Raw genomic sequence first — 15,531 nt, 5'->3', positions numbered from 1 at the left:
TGTTTTCCAGATGAGCCCGACCCCGCCCTCTCCGGAGCCGTCCCGGCCGCGGCTCACCGGACACAGCTGGGGTGAGTTCCCGAGGTTCCCGAGGGAACGGCCAGGGGCTCCCAGGCCATCCCAGTTCACCCTGGAGCCATCCCAGTTCACCCTGGAGCCATCCCAGTTCACCCTGGAGCCATCCCAGTTCACCCTGGAGCCATCCCAGTTCACCCCGGAGTGGTCCCAGTTCACCCTGGAGCCATCCCAGTTCACCCTGGAGTGATCCCAGTTCACCCTGGAGTGATCCCAGTTCCCCTGGAGTGATCCCAGTTCCCTTTGGAGTGATCCCAGTTCACCCTGGAGTGATCCCAGTTCACCCTGGAGCCATCCCAGTTCACCCTGGAGTGATCCCAGTTCCCTTTGGAGTGATCCCAGTTCACACTGGAGTGATCCCAGTTCACCCTGGAGTGATCCCAGTTCCCTTTGGAGTGATCCCAGTTCACACTGGAGTGATCCCAGTTCACCCTGGAGTGATCCCAGTTCCCTTTGGAGTGATCCCAGTTCCCTTTGGAGTGATCCCAGTTCACCCTGGAGTGATCCCAGTTCCCCTGGAGTGATCCCAGTTCACCCTGGAGTGATCCCAGTTCACCCTGGAGTGATCCCAGTTCACCCTGGAGTGATCCCAGTTCCCTTTGGAGTGATCCCAGTTCACCCTGCAGTGATCCCAGTTCACCCTGGAGTGATCCCAGTTCACCCTGGAGTGATCCCAGTTCACCCCGGAGTGATCCCAGTTCCCTTTGGAGTGATCCCAGTTCACCCTGGAGCCATCCCAGTTCCCCTGGAGTGATCCCAGTTCACCCTGGAGTGATCCCAGTTCCCCTGGATCCATCCCAGTTCCCCTGGATCCATCCCAGTTCCCTTGGATCCATCCCAGTTCCCCTGGATCCATCCCAGTTCCCCTGGATCCATCCCAGCTTCACTGGATCCATCCCAGCTCCCCCTGGATCCATCCCAGTTCCCCTGAAGTGATCCCAGTTCCCTTTGGATCCATCCCAGTTCCCCCTGGATCCATCCCAGTTCCCCTGGATCCATCCCAGCTCCACTGGATCCATCCCACTTCCTTTTGGATCCATCCCAGTTCCCCTTGGATCCATCCCAGCTCCCCTGGATCCATCCCAGTTCCCCTTGGATCCATCCCAGTTCCCCTGGATCCATCCCAGCTCCCCTTGGATCCATCCCAGCTCCCCTTGGATCCATCCCAGCTCCCCTGGATCCCTCCCAGTTCCCCTTGGATCCATCCCAGTTCCCCTTGGATCCATCCCAGTTCCCCTGGATCCATCCCAGCTCCCCCTGGATCCATCCCAGCTCCCCTTGGATCCATCCCAGCTCCACTGGATCCATCCCAGCTCCCCCTGGATCCATCCCAGTTCCCCTGGATCCATCCCAGCTCCCCTGGATCCATCCCAATTCCCCCTGGATCCATCCCAGTTCCCCTGGATCCATCCCAGCTCCCCTGGATCCATCCCAGTTCCTTTTGGATCCATCCCAGTTCCCCCTGGATCCATCCCAGTTCCCCTTGGATCCCTCCCAGTTCCCCTTGGATCCATCCCAGTTCCCCTTGGATCCATCCCAGTTCCCCTGGATCCATCCCAGCTCCCCCTGGATCCATCCCAGCTCCCCTTGGATCCATCCCAGCTCCACTGGATCCATCCCAGCTCCCCCTGGATCCATCCCAGTTCCCCTGGATCCATCCCAGCTCCCCTGGATCCATCCCAGTTCCCCTGGATCCATCCCAGCTCCCCTGGATCCATCCCAGTTCCTTTTGGATCCATCCCAGTTCCCCCTGGCAACATCCTGCTCGTGTTTTCCCAAAACCCCGCTTTTCACCCCAAAATTCCCTTCCAGCCCCGCAGACGAGGAACACCCGGAATTCCCGAGGGCTCTTCCGCCACGGCAGGGTGGGAAGGGATGGATCCGTTCCCCTGCCACATTTTTGGGAGTGCCCCACGCCGGTGTTTTCCCAAAACCCCGCTTTTCACCCCGAAATTCCCTTGCAGCCCGGTGTCCGAGGAGCAGCCGGCGTTCCCGCGGGCGCTGTTCCGGCCGGCGGCCCTGGCCGCGTCCTGGGGCGCGCGGCCGGACGAAGGGACGGACGAAAGCACTTTAGAGCGGCGGCCCGGCCCCGGCGACTCCCCGGAGCCGCGCCCGGTCGCCGCCGGGCCGCCGGACGGCGACCGCGACGAGCCGGACGCCGGCGGCGCCGCGGCGCCGGGATCTCCCGAGCCTCGCCCGGCCGCCGCCGAGGAGAGATACCCCCGAAACGAACCAAAGCACGCGGACGGGCAGAGCCGCAGGGGCGTCCAGAGGTTGGAGTGGATCTCCAGGAGCCCCAGCCCGTCCTTCCAGGACCTCCAGCCGGCGCCGGACGGAGCGGCCGGCTCGGCCTTCCGCGCTCCGGCCGGCCGGGAAGCGGCGCCGGCGTTGCGCAGAGCCAAAGCCAAAGCCTCGGAGAGCTGCCGGCGGAGAGCGCCGGCGGCCGAGCCGGACGCGGCCGAGCCGGGCTCCGCGGCCGCGCCCGAGTGGGCGCTGCCGAAGCTGGACGTGGTGGGGAAGCAGTCGTGGACGGTGAACGCCGAGGACACGGTGGAGCGGCTGCTGCCGGAGCCGGCGCCGTGCGGCGCCGTGGCGGTGGAGGTGCGGCCGTACGTGTGCGGGGTGCTGCTGGAGGAGCCGCGCAAGGACGAGGCGCTGGAGCAGGAGGACGACCCCAGCGTCTTCACCTGCATCGAGTGCAGCATCTACTTCCGCCGCAAGGAGCACCTGCTGGAGCACATGCTGCAGCACAACCGCGGCGCCGAGCGCGGCGCCGACGCGCCCGCCGGCCGCTGCCGCTTCTGCTGCGGCGAGTGCGGCTGGGCCTTCGCCGACCCGGCGGCGCTGGAGCGGCACAAGAGGCTGCACCAGGAGTCGCGGGAGAAGATCATCGAGGAGATCCAGAAGCTGAACGAGTTCCCGGACGAGGGCCGCGAGGCGCGGCTGCAGTGCCCCAAGTGCGTTTTCGGCACCAACTCCTCCAAGATCTTCGTGCAGCACGCCAAGATGCACGTCAAGGAGAGGAAGGAGCACGCCAACAGGAGCTCCAGCCTCTTCGGAGAGCTCCGCGACGGCGCCGGGCACGGCCTCTACAAACCCTTCCAAGCCGACGAGCTGCCGGCGGCGCCGCCCGGCAAAGCGCCGAGCGCCTGCGTCCTCTGCGGCTTCCCGGCGCCCAACGAGCACATCCTCAAGGAGCACCTGAGATACGCCCACTCCCACTTCTCCTGGCAGCCCGAGAGCTTCGAGGACGACGCCAACCAGCCCGGCACCAGCCACGATTCCTACAGCCCCGCCCGGCCCGCCCGCTTCGCCGACGCCGAGATTTTTGGCAAAACCGAAAAGGGCTTTTCGGAGCGGCTCTTCCTGCCCCCGTGCCGGGAAGGTCCGTCCCTCTACGAGCCCGCCCCGCCCGCCTTCGGGTTGGGCCACCCCAGGTTGGACAAGAGCGACGGCGCCGCCAAGAAGGAGCTGCAGGGATTCCACCACGCCAGGAAGGCGGCGCCGTATTCCGCGCCGCACCAAAGTTTGGGCTTTGCCGGCTTCTCCTCGTCCAAAGCCTACTCCCCCTCGGCCCTGCAGCAGCTGAGGAAGAGAGCGGCCACCCAACAGCTGGAAGGCGACGGGGACAACCTCCGCGGCCACCCCGCGGCGCCGGAGGAGCTGCGGCACGGCTGGGCGCCGGCCGGCGACGGCGGCGCCGAGGAGGAGATGGAGCCGGGGCACGGCCGGGCCGCTGTCGCCGTCCCTCAGGCCGCGCTGGACCTCAAGAGGACCTTCGCGGCCACCCTGAGGGCCACGGACCCGGCGGTGGCCTCGGAGGAGCAGCGGCACCAGCTGAGGATGACGGTGCCCGTGGTGGTCCTGGAGGAGATGACCGCCCACCCCAGGGCCGCCAAGAGGCCGCGGGGGAAGCCCCTCAAGAAGAAGCTTCTCCCGCCGCGGGATTTCCTGCTGGAGGAACCTCTCCCCTTGGACGTTCTGCTGCTGGACGCGCCCCTGGAGGGTCCCCTGGAGCTCGAGGACCTCCTGGACTCGGAGGCCACCATGCTGAAGAACGAGGAGAGGAAATGTCCCTACTGCCCCGACCGCTTCCACAACGGCATCGGCCTGGCCAACCACGTGCGCGGCCACCTCAACCGCGTCGGCGTCAGCTACAACGTGCGGCACTTCATCTCGGCCGAGGAGGTCAAGGCCATCGAGCAGAAGTTCTCCTTCCAGAAGAAGAAGAAAAAAGGTAGTTTGTACCGAATTCCTGCCCGTCGGCGCTCCAACGGGGAGGTCTTCTGCTCCCGCCCGGCCTCGGGGACCTGCCTCGTGGGCTGTGGGGTTTGGGGGCTACAAACCCACAGGTCTTGGTGGCCATGGTGGCTGCAAACCCACCTGGACATCTGACCACAGGTCTTGGTGGCCATGGTGGCTACAAACCCACCTGGACATCTGACCACAGGTCTTGGTGGCCATGGTGGCTACAAACCCACCTGGACATCTGACCACAGGTCTTGGTGGCCATGGTGGCTGCAAACCCCCCTGGACATCTGACCTGAGCTGGATCTTGGTGGTTTTTTGGGTGGGGTTTTCAGGATTCCTGGTGGTTTCTGGTGGCCCTGGTCCCACCACTGACCACGTGTCCCTGTTTCCAGTGGCCAACTTCAACCCGGGCACGTTCACCCTCATGGGCTGGGTTTTGGTGATTTTTTGGGTGGGTTTTTTTGGGTTCTTGCTGGTTTTTGGTGGTCCTGGGGTGGTTTTTGGTAGCCCTGGTCCCACCACTGACCACCTTTCCCTCGTTCCAGCGGCCAACTTCGACCCGGGCACGTTCACCCTCATGGGGTGTATTTTGGTGGTTTTTTGGGTGGGTTTTTTTGGGTTCTTGCTGGTTTTTGGTGGTCCTGGTGGGGTTTTTTTTTTGGGCTTTCGAGCTTCTGGTGGTTTCTGGTGGCCCTGGTCCCACCACTGACCACGTGTCCCTGTTTCCAGTGGCCAACTTCTACCGGGGCACGTTCACCCTCACGGGGTGGATCTTGGTGGTTTTTTGGGTGGGGTTTTTTGGGTTCTTGCTGGTTTTTGGTGGTCCTGGGGTGGTTTCTGGTGGCCCTGGTCCCACCACTGACCACGTGTCCCTGTTTCCAGTGGCCAACTTCAACCCGGGCACGTTCACCCTCATGGGCTGGGTTTTGGTGATTTTTTGGGTGGGTTTTTTTGGGTTCTTGCTGGTTTTTGGTGGTCCTGGGGTGGTTTTTGGTAGCCCTGGTCCCACCACTGACCACCTTTCCCTCGTTCCAGCGGCCAACTTCGACCCGGGCACGTTCACCCTCATGGGGTGTATTTTGGTGGTTTTTTGGGTGGGTTTTTTTGGGTTCTTGCTGGTTTTTGGTGGTCCTGGTGGGGTTTTTTTTTGGGCTTTCGAGCTTCTGGTGGTTTCTGGTGGCCCTGGTCCCACCACTGACCACGTGTCCCTGTTTCCAGTGGCCAACTTCTACCGGGGCACGTTCACCCTCACGGGGTGGATCTTGGTGGTTTTTTGGGTGGGGTTTTTTGGGTTCTTGCTGGTTTTTGGTGGTCCTGGTGGGATTTTTTTGGGGTTTTCGAGCTTCTGGTGGTTTCTGGTGGCCCTGGTCCCACCACTGACCACGTGTCCCTGTTTCCAGTGGCCAACTTCAACCCGGGCACGTTCACCCTCACGGGGTGGATCTTGGTGGTTTTTTGGGTGGGTTTTTTGGGTTCTTGCTGGTTTTTGGTGGGGGTTTTTTTTTGGGTTTTCGAGCTTCTGGTGGTTTCTGGTGGCCCTGGTCCCACCACTGACCACGTGTCCCTGTTTCCAGTGGCCAACTTCGACCCGGGCACGTTCAGCCTGATGCGCTGCGAGTTCTGCGGCGCGGGCTTCGACACGCGGGCGGGGCTGTCGAGCCACGCCCGCGCCCACCTGCGCGATTTCGGCATCACCAACTGGGAGCTCACCGTGTCCCCCATCCACATCCTCAAGGAGCTCCTGGCCACCGCCCCCGAGCACCCGGCGCTGCTGCGGGCCATGGGGCCCTCCCCCGGCCGCGACCACCGCGATCTCCAGCGGGATCTGCACCCGGATCACCGCGATCTCCACCGGGATCTCCACCCGGATCACCGCGATCTCCAGCGGGATCTCCACCGGGATCTGCACCTGGATCACCGCGACCTCCACCAGGATCTCCACCCGGATCACCGGGATCTCCAACGAAATCTCCAACGAGATCTCCACCTGGATCACCGGGATCTCCACCAGGATCTCCACCAGGATCTCCACCGGGATCTGCCGAAAGCGGCGCCGTTCCCGCCGCCCTGGGGGATGAAGTTCTGCAGCCCTACAGGGACGGTGAGCGACCCCAAAAACGGGGAGAAATCGGGAATTCCGGGCGGGTTTGGGGCTTTTGAGGGGTTTTGGGATCCAGTTGGGGTTTTTGGGATCGACTTGAGGTTGGGGTTCTGGGTTCCGTTCTCAGATTTGGATTTTGGGGATTTTTTGGGATCAGTTTTGGGGTTTTTGGGATCGACTTGAGGTTGGGGTTCTGGGTTCCGTTCTTCGATTTGGATTTTGGGGATTTTTTGGGATCAGTTTGGGGTTTTTGGGATCCATTTGGGGTTGGGGTTCTGGGTTCTGTGCTCAGATTTGGATTTTGGGGATTTTTTGGGATCAGTTTTGGGTTTTTGGGATCCATTTGGGGTTGGGGTTCTGGGTTCCGTTCTTCGATTTGGATTTTGGGGATTTTTTGGGATCAGTTTTGGGTTTTTGGGATCCTTTGGGATCCGTTTGGGGTTGGGGTTCTGGGTTCCATTCTCAGATTTGGATTTTGGGGATTTTTTGGGATCGGTTTTGGGTTTTTGGGATCCGTTTGGGGTTGGGGTTCTGGGTTCCGTTCTTCGATTTGGATTTTGGGATTTTTTGGGATCAGTTTTGGGTTTTGGGGTTTTTGGGATCCATTTGGGGTTGGGGTTCTGGGTTCCGTTCTCAGATTTGGATTTTGGGGATTTTTTGGGACCAGTTTTGGGTTTTTGGGATCCATTTGGGGTTGGGGTTCTGGGGTCCATTCTCAGATTTGGATTTTGGGGATTTTTTGGGATCAGTTTTGGGTTTTTGGGATCAGTTTTTGGGGTTGGGGTTCTGGGTTCCGTTCTCAGATTTGGATTTTGGGGATTTTTTGGGATCAGTTTTGGGTTTTTGGGATCCGTTTGGGGTTGGGGTTCTGGGTTCCGTTCTCAGATTTGGATTTTGGGGATTTTTTGGGATCAGTTTTGGGGTTTTTGGGATCCATTTGGGGTTGGGGTTCTGGGTTCCGTTCTCAGATTTGGATTTTGGGGATTTTTTGGGATCAGTTTTGGGTTTTGGGGTTTTTGGGATCCATTTGGGGTTGGGGTTCTGGGTTCCATTCTCCGATTTGGATTTTGGGGATTTTTTGGGACCAGTTTTGGGTTTTTGGGATCCATTTGGGGTTGGGGTTCTGGGTTCCGTTCTCAGATTTGGATTTTGGGGATTTTTTGGGATCAGTTTTGGGGTTTTTGGGATCCGTTTGGGGTTGGGGTTCTCGGTTCCGTTCTCAGATTTGGATTTTGGGGATTTTTTGGGATCAGTTTTGGGTTTTGGGATCCTTTGGGATCCGTTTGGGGTTGGGGTTCTGGGTTCCGTTCTCAGATTTGGATTTTGGGGATTTTTTGGGATCAGTTTTGGGGGTTTTTGGGATCCATTTGAGGTTGGGGTTCTGGGTTCCGTTCTCAGATTTGGATTTTGGGGATTTTTTGGGATCGGTTTTGGGGTTTTTGGGATCCGTTTGGGGTTGGGGTTCTCGGTTCCTTTCTCAGATTTGGATTTTGGGGATTTTTTGGGATCGGTTTTGGGTTTTTGGGATCCGTTTGGGGTTGGGGTTCTGGGTTCCGTTCTCAGATTTGGATTTTGGGGATTTTTTGGGATCGGTTTTGGGTTTTTGGGATCCATTTGGGGTTGGGGTTCTGGGTTCCGTTCTTGGATTTTGGGGATTTTTTGGGATCAGTTTTGGGTTTTTGGGATCCGTTTGGGGTTGGGGTTCTGGGTTCCGTTCTCAGATTTGGATTTTGGGGATTTTTTGGGATCGGTTTTGGGTTTTTGGGATCCATTTGGGGTTGGGGTTTTGGGTTCCATTCTCAGATTTGGATTTTGGGGATTTTTTGGGATCAGTTTTGGGTTTTTGGGATCCGTTTGGGGTTGGGGTTCTGGGTTCCGTTGTCAGATTTGGATTTTGGGGATTTTTTGGGATCGGTTTTGGGTTTTTGGGATCCGTTTGGGGTTGGGGTTCTGGGTTCCGTTCTCAGATTTGAATTTTGGGGATTTTTTGGGATCGGTTTTGGGTTTTTGGGATCCATTTGGGGTTGGGGTTCTGGGTTCCGTTCTCAGATTTGGATTTTGGGGATTTTTTGGGATCGGTTTTGGGGTTTTTGGGATCCATTTGGGGTTGGGGTTCTGGGTTCCGTTCTCAGATTTGGATTTTGGGGATTTTTTGGGATCAGTTTTGGGTTTTTGGGATCCATTTGGGGTTGGGGTTCTGGGTTCCATTCTCAGATTTGGATTTTGGGGATTTTTTGGGATCGGTTTTGGGTTTTTGGGATCCGTTTGGGGTTGGGGTTCTGGGTTCCGTTCTCAGATTTGGATTTTGGGGATTTTTTGGGATCAGTTTTGGGTTTTTGGGATCCGTTTGGGGTTGGGGTTCTGGGTTCCGTTCTCAGATTTGGATTTTGGGGATTTTTTGGGATCAGTTTTGGGGTTTTTGGGATCCATTTGGGGTTGGGGTTCTGGGGTCCATTCTTAGATTTGGATTTTGGGGATTTTTTGGGATCAGTTTTGGGGTTTTTGGGATCCGTTTGGGGTTGGGGTTCTGGGTTCCGTTCTCAGATTTGGATTTTGGGGATTTTTTGGGATCGGTTTTGGGTTTTTGGGATCCATTTGGGGTTGGGGTTCTGGGTTCCGTTCTTCGATTTGGATTTTGGGGATTTTTTGGGATCAGTTTTGGGTTTTTGGGATCCGTTTGGGGTTGGGGTTCTGGGTTCCGTTCTCAGATTTGGATTTTGGGGATTTTTTGGGATCAGTTTTGGGGTTTTTGGGATCCATTTGGGGTTGGGGTTCTGGGTTCCGTTCTCAGATTTGGATTTTGGGGATTTTTTGGATCGGTTTTGGGGTTTTTGGGATCCATTTGGGGTTGGGGTTCTGGGTTCCGTTCTTAGATTTGGATTTGGGGGATTTTTTGGGATCGGTTTTGGGGTTTTTGGGATCCGTTTGGGGTTGGGGTTCTGGGTTCCGTTGTCAGATTTGGATTTTGGGGATTTTTTGGGATCGGTTTTGGGGTTTTTGGGATCCATTTGGGGTTGGGGTTCTGGGTTCCGTTCTTCGATTTGGATTTTGGGGATTTTTTGGGATCAGTTTTGGGTTTTTGGGATCCGTTTGGGGTTGGGGTTCTGGGTTCCGTTCTCAGATTTGGATTTTGGGGATTTTTGGGATCGGTTTTGGGGTTTTTGGGATCCATTTGGGGTTGGGGTTCTGGGTTCCGTTCTCAGATTTGGATTTTGGGGATTTTTTGGGATCAGTTTTGGGTTTTTGGGATCCATTTGGGGTTGGGGTTCTGGGTTCCGTTCTCAGATTTGGATTTTGGGGATTTTTTGGGATCAGTTTTGGGTTTTGGGGTTTTTGGGATCCATTTGGGGTTGGGGTTCTGGGTTCCGTTCTCAGATTTGGATTTTGGGGATTTTTTGGGATCAGTTTTGGGGTTTTTGGGATCCATTTGGGGTTGGGGTTCTCGGTTCCTTTCTTAGATTTGGATTTTGGGGATTTTTTGGGATCAGTTTTGGGTTTTTGGGATCCATTTGGGGTTGGGGTTCTCGGTTCCTTTCTTAGATTTGGATTTTGGGGATTTTTTGGGATCAGTTTTGCGGTTTTTGGGATCCATTTGGGGTTGGGGTTCTGGGTTCCGTTCTCAGATTTGGATTTTGGGGATTTTTTGGGATCAGTTTGGGGTTTTTGGGATCCATTTGGGGTTGGGGTTCTGGGTTCCGTTCTCAGATTTGGATTTTGGGGATTTTTTGGGATCAGTTTTTGGTTTTTGGGATCCATTTGGGGTTGGGGTTCTGGGTTCCGTTCTCAGATTTGGATTTTGGGGATTTTTTGGGATCGGTTTTGGGTTTTGGGATCCTTTGGGATCCGTTTGGGGTTGGGGTTCTGGGTTCCATTCTCAGATTTGGATTTTGGGGATTTTTTGGGATCAGTTTTGGGTTTTTGGGATCCATTTGGGGTTGGGGTTCTCGGTTCCTTTCTTAGATTTGGATTTTGGGGATTTTTTGGGATCAGTTTTGCGGTTTTGGGATCCATTTGGGGTTGGGGTTCTGGGTTCCGTTCTCAGATTTGGATTTTGGGGATTTTTTGGGATCCATTTGGGGTTGGGGTTCTGGGTTCCGTTCTTGGATTTTGGGGATTTTTTGGGATCAGTTTTGGGTTTTTGGGATCCATTTGGGGTTGGGGTTCTGGGTTCCGTTCTTCGATTTGGATTTTGGGATTTTTTGGGATCAGTTTTTGGGTTTTTGGGATCCATTTGGGGTTGGGGTTCTGGGTTCCGTTCTCAGATTTGGATTTTGGGGATTTTTTGGGATCAGTTTTGGGTTTTTGGGATCCATTTGGGGTTGGGGTTCTGGGTTCCGTTCTCAGATTTGGATTTTGGGGATTTTTTGGGACCAGTTTTGGGTTTTTGGGATCCATTTGGGGTTGGGGTTCTGGGTTCCGTTCTTAGATTTGGATTTTGGGGATTTTTTGGGATCAGTTTTGGGTTTTTGGGATCCGTTTGGGGTTGGGGTTCTGGGTTCCGTTCTCAGATTTGGATTTTGGGGATTTTTTGGGATCAGTTTGGGGTTTTTGGGATCCATTTGGGGTTGGGGTTCTGGGTTCCGTTCTCAGATTTGGATTTTGGGGATTTTTTGGGATCAGTTTGGGGTTTTTGGGATCCATTTGGGGTTGGGGTTCTGGGTTCCGTTCTCAGATTTGGATTTTGGGGATTTTTTGGGATCAGTTTGGGGTTTTTGGGATCCATTTGGGGTTGGGGTTCTGGGTTCCGTTCTCAGATTTGGATTTTGGGGATTTTTTGGGACCAGTTTTGGGTTTTTGGGATCCATTTGGGGTTGGGGTTCTGGGTTCCGTTCTTAGATTTGGATTTTGGGGATTTTTTGGGATCAGTTTTGGGTTTTTGGGATCCGTTTGGGGTTGGGGTTCTGGGTTCCGTTCTCAGATTTGGATTTTGGGGATTTTTTGGGATCAGTTTGGGGTTTTTGGGATCCATTTGGGGTTGGGGTTCTGGGTTCCGTTCTCAGATTTGGATTTTGGGGATTTTTTGGGATCAGTTTGGGGTTTTTGGGATCCATTTGGGGTTGGGGTTCTGGGTTCCGTTCTCAGATTTGGATTTTGGGGATTTTTTGGGATCAGTTTGGGGTTGGGGTTCTGGGTTCCGTTCTCAGATTTGGATTTTGGGGATTTTTTGGGATCAGTTTTGGGGTTTTTGGGATCCATTTGGGGTTGGGGTTCTGGGGTCCATTCTTAGATTTGGATTTTGGGGATTTTTTGGGATCAGTTTGGGGTTTTTGGGATCCATTTGGGGTTGGGGTTCTGGGTTCCGTTCTCAGATTTGGATTTTGGGGATTTTTTGGGATCCATTTGGGGTTGGGGTTCTGGGTTCCGTTCTCAGATTTGGATTTTGGGGATTTTTTGGGATCAGTTTGGGGTTTTCGGGATCCATTTGGGATCCGTTTGGGGTTTTGTGTTTTCGGGATGCGCTTTTGACTTTGGGATAAATTTGGTCGTTTTGGGATTAGTTTGGGGGTTTGGGTTTCGGGATTGGGTTTTTGGCGTCGCATTTTGGGGATTTTTTTTTTGGGGATAAACTCGGTGGATTTGGGATCACTTCGGGATCCCTTTGGGAGCGGAAGGAGGAGCCCCTCTGGGTCCATGGTTTGGGATTTTGGGGATTTGCCATTGGAAATCCAGGACATTTCAGTTCCAAATCCCCAAAATCTGGGTGTTCCCAATTCCCATACCCAAATTCCCCCTTTTCCCCCCCCCAAAAAAAATCCCCTTCCCCCCAAAATTCCCCCTATTTCCCGCCAAAACCCCCCAATTTCCCCCTTTCCCCCCCCAATTCCCTTATTTCCCCACAAAATTGTCCAAATTCCCCTTTTCCCCTTCCAAATCCCCCGACTGCCTCCCCAAATCCCCCAAATTCATCTTTTTTCCCCCCCAAAATTACCCAAATTCTCCCCAAATTCCCCTTCCCCCCCCACCAAATCCCCCAATTCCCTAAAGAAATTCCCCCCAAAACCCTCCAGTTTCTCCCCAACCCCCCAACCTCCCCCCAGAATTCCCAAACTTCCCAAAAATTTCCCTTTTTCTCCCCCCCCCCCTCCCAAAATTCCTCGATTCCCCCCCCAAAATTCCCGCATCCCTCCCCCGAACTCGGCGCTCGGCCGTTCTCCCCTGGCCGCTCGGGCCGCGCCGCTCTCGGCGCTCTGCCCTGCGGCCTGGCGGGCGCCCCGCGTGCGCCGTGCCCAAGATGGCGGCCTCCACCTCGGCCTCGGCCGCCGCCTCCCCGCCGCCCAAAGTCACCAAAGCGGCGGCGGCGCCGCGGCCCCGCGACCGCGACCGCGGCGGGGACGGCGACCCCGAGCCCCCGGCCGCGCCCGAGCCGGGTGAGCGCCCCTTTTCCCCCCCTCCGCCGGCCCCGCCCCGCCGCGCCCGGGCCCACCCGCGCCCCCCCACCCCCCCCACTCTCACCCGCCGCCGTCTCCCCTCACGGTTCCGCCCCGCAGCGGCCCCGCTCCGGCCTGGCCGCGGTTCGGGGGAAGGCGGCGGGAGAGCCCCGCGGGGCTCCGGGAGGCCGCGGCCGAGGAGCCGCCGCCCTCCTTTGTCCCGGCCCCGGCCCCGCTTTGTCCCCGCGGGACCCCCGGGATGCGCTCCCGGGATGGGCCCGGGGCCGCCGAGCGGGGGGCGCCCGGGGCCGCTCGGGGTCTCTGTTCTGGGGGGCGCTCGGTTCGGACAGCCCGCTTCGGGTCGCACAGCCCGGGTCGGGTCGGGTCGGGTCGGGGCTCCCGGCCCGGGGGAGGAGGGGGCGGCCCGGGGCGGCCAGGCCGGTCCCGGGACCCCGGGGTGTCACCGGGAGCCCCGGGGTGTCACCGGGAGCCCCGGGGTGTCCCCAGCCCTGTCCTGTCACTGAGGTGTCCCCAGCCCTGTCACCGGGAGCCCCGGGGTGTCACCGAGATCCCCGGGGTGTCACCAGCCCGGAGCTCCCAGGGTGTCCCCAGCCGTGTCACCGAGATCCCCGGGATGTCACCCGCCCAGAGCTCCCGGGATGTCCCCAGCCCTGTCACCGGGATGTCCCAGTGTGTCCCCAGCCCTGTCACCAGACTGTCCCCAGCCCTGTCAGTCACTGCGATGTCCCCAACCCTGTCACCGGGAGCCCCGAGATGTCCCCAGCCCTGTCACCGGGAGCCCCGGGGTGTCACCGGCCTGGAGCACCCGGGGTGTCCCCAGCCCTGTCCTGTCACCGAGAGCCCCGGGGTGTCACCGAGAGCCCCGGGGTGTCACCGGCCTGGAGCACCCAGGGTGTCCCCAGCCCTGTCACCGAGAGCCCCGGGATGTCACCAGCCCGGAGCACCCGGGGTGTGCCCAGCTCTGTCCTGTCACCGAGATGTCCCCAGCCCTGTCACCAGGAGCCCCGGGATGTCACCGGCCTGGAGCACCCGGGGTGTCCCCAGCCCTGTCACCGAGAGCCCCGAGATGTCCCCAGCCCTGTCACTGAGATCCCCGGGGTGTCACCAGCCCGGAGCACCCGGGATGTCCCCAGCCGGGTCACCGGGAGCCCCGGGGTGTCCCCAGCCGTGTCACCGGGATGTCCCCAGCCCTGTCACCGGGATGTCCCAGTGTGTCCCCAGCCCTGTCACCAGACTGTCCCCAGCCCTGTCAGTCACTGCGATGTCCCCAACCCTGTCACCGAGGGACTCAGGGATGTCCCCAGCCCTGTCACCGAGAGCCCCGAGATGTCACCCGCCCGGAGCTCCTGGGATGTCCCCAGCCCTGTCACCGGGATGTCCCCAGCCCTGTCAGTCACTGCGATGTCCCCAACCCTGTCACCGAGGGACTCAGGGATGTCCCCAGCCCTGTCACCGGGATGTCCCAGTGTGTCCCCAGCCCTGTCACCGGGATGTCCCCAGCCCTGTCAGTCACTTCGATGTCCCCAACCCTGTCACCGAGGGACTCAGGGATGTCCCCAGCCCTGTCCCCAAGAGTCCTGGGGTGTCCCCAGCCCTGTCACCGAGGGACTCAGGGATGTCCCCAGCCCTGTCAGTCACTGCGATGTCCCCAGCCCTGTCACTGAGGGACTCAGGGATGTCCCCAGCCCTGTCCCCAGGAGCCCTGGGGTGTCCCCAGCCCTGTCACCGAGCAGCTCCAGGGATGTCCCCAGCCCTGTCCCCAGGAGCCCCAGAGTGTCACCAGTTCTGTAACCAGAATGTCCCCAGCCCTGTCACCGGGAGCCCCGAGATGTCTCCAGCCCTGTCACTGAGAGCCCTGAGATGATGTCCCCAGGCTGGTCCCTGGTGTGTCCCCAGCCCTGTCACCAGGATGTCCCCAGCCCTGGCACTGCGATGTCCCCAGCCCTGTCACTGCGATGTCCCCAACCCTGTCACCAGGATGTCCCCAGCCCTGGCACTGCGATGTCCCCAACCCTGTCACTGCGATGTCCCCAACCCTGGCACTGCGATGTCACCAGCCCTGTCACTGCGATGTCCCCAGCCCTGTCACTGTGATGTCCCCAACCCTGTCACTGCGATGTCCCCAACCCTGTCACTGCGATGTCCCCAGCCCTGTCACTGTGATGTCCCCAACCCTGTCACTGCGATGTCCCCAGCCATGGCACTGTGATGTCCCCAGCCCTGTCACTGTGATGTCCCCAACCCTGTCACTGCGATGTCCCCAACCCTGTCACTGTGATGTCCCCAGCCCTGTCACTGCGATGTCCCCAGCCCTGTCACTGTGATGTCCCCAACCCTGTCACTGCGATGTCCCCAACCCTGTCACTGCAATGTCCCCAGCCCTGTCACTGCGATGTCACCAGCCCTGTCCCCAGGATGTCCCCAACCCTGTCACTGCGATGTCCCCAGCCCTGTCACTGCGATGTCCCCAGCCCTGTCACCAGGATGTCCCCAGCCCTGTCACCAGGATGTCCCCAGCCCTGGCACTGCGATGTCCCCAGCCCTGGCACTGCGATGTCCCCAGCCCTGTCACCAGGATGTCCCCAGCCCTGGCACTGCGATGTCCCCAGCCCTGTCACCAGGATGTCCCCAGCCCTGGCACTGCGATGTCCCCAGCCCTGTCACTGCGGGGCTCCCGGGGTGTCCCCAACCCTGTCACTGCGATGTCCCCAGCCC

At 58.3% G+C, this 15,531-nt stretch overlaps 1 protein-coding gene across 1 annotated transcript in view; it reads left to right on the top strand.

Annotated features, from left to right (window-relative positions):
* The window catches only part of LOC137466605 (protein Wiz-like), a gene marked incomplete at its 5' end in the record, with an annotated part of 40,459 nt that continues 24,928 nt past the window's right edge, over positions 1–15,531 (top strand). The window contains 4 exon segments of the mRNA XM_068178284.1: positions 1–71; positions 2,040–4,312; positions 5,901–6,467; positions 12,466–12,795. Of these exon segments, the coding sequence (XP_068034385.1) occupies positions 1–71; positions 2,040–4,312; positions 5,901–6,467; positions 12,466–12,795 (3,241 nt within the window).

This window comes from Anomalospiza imberbis, unplaced genomic scaffold, assembly GCF_031753505.1.
Source record: "Anomalospiza imberbis isolate Cuckoo-Finch-1a 21T00152 unplaced genomic scaffold, ASM3175350v1 scaffold_314, whole genome shotgun sequence".
Classification (NCBI taxonomy): domain Eukaryota; kingdom Metazoa; phylum Chordata; class Aves; order Passeriformes; family Viduidae; genus Anomalospiza; species Anomalospiza imberbis.
The sequence above is the reverse complement of the archived record's forward strand: the minus strand, read 5'-3'. Positions and strand labels throughout refer to the sequence as shown.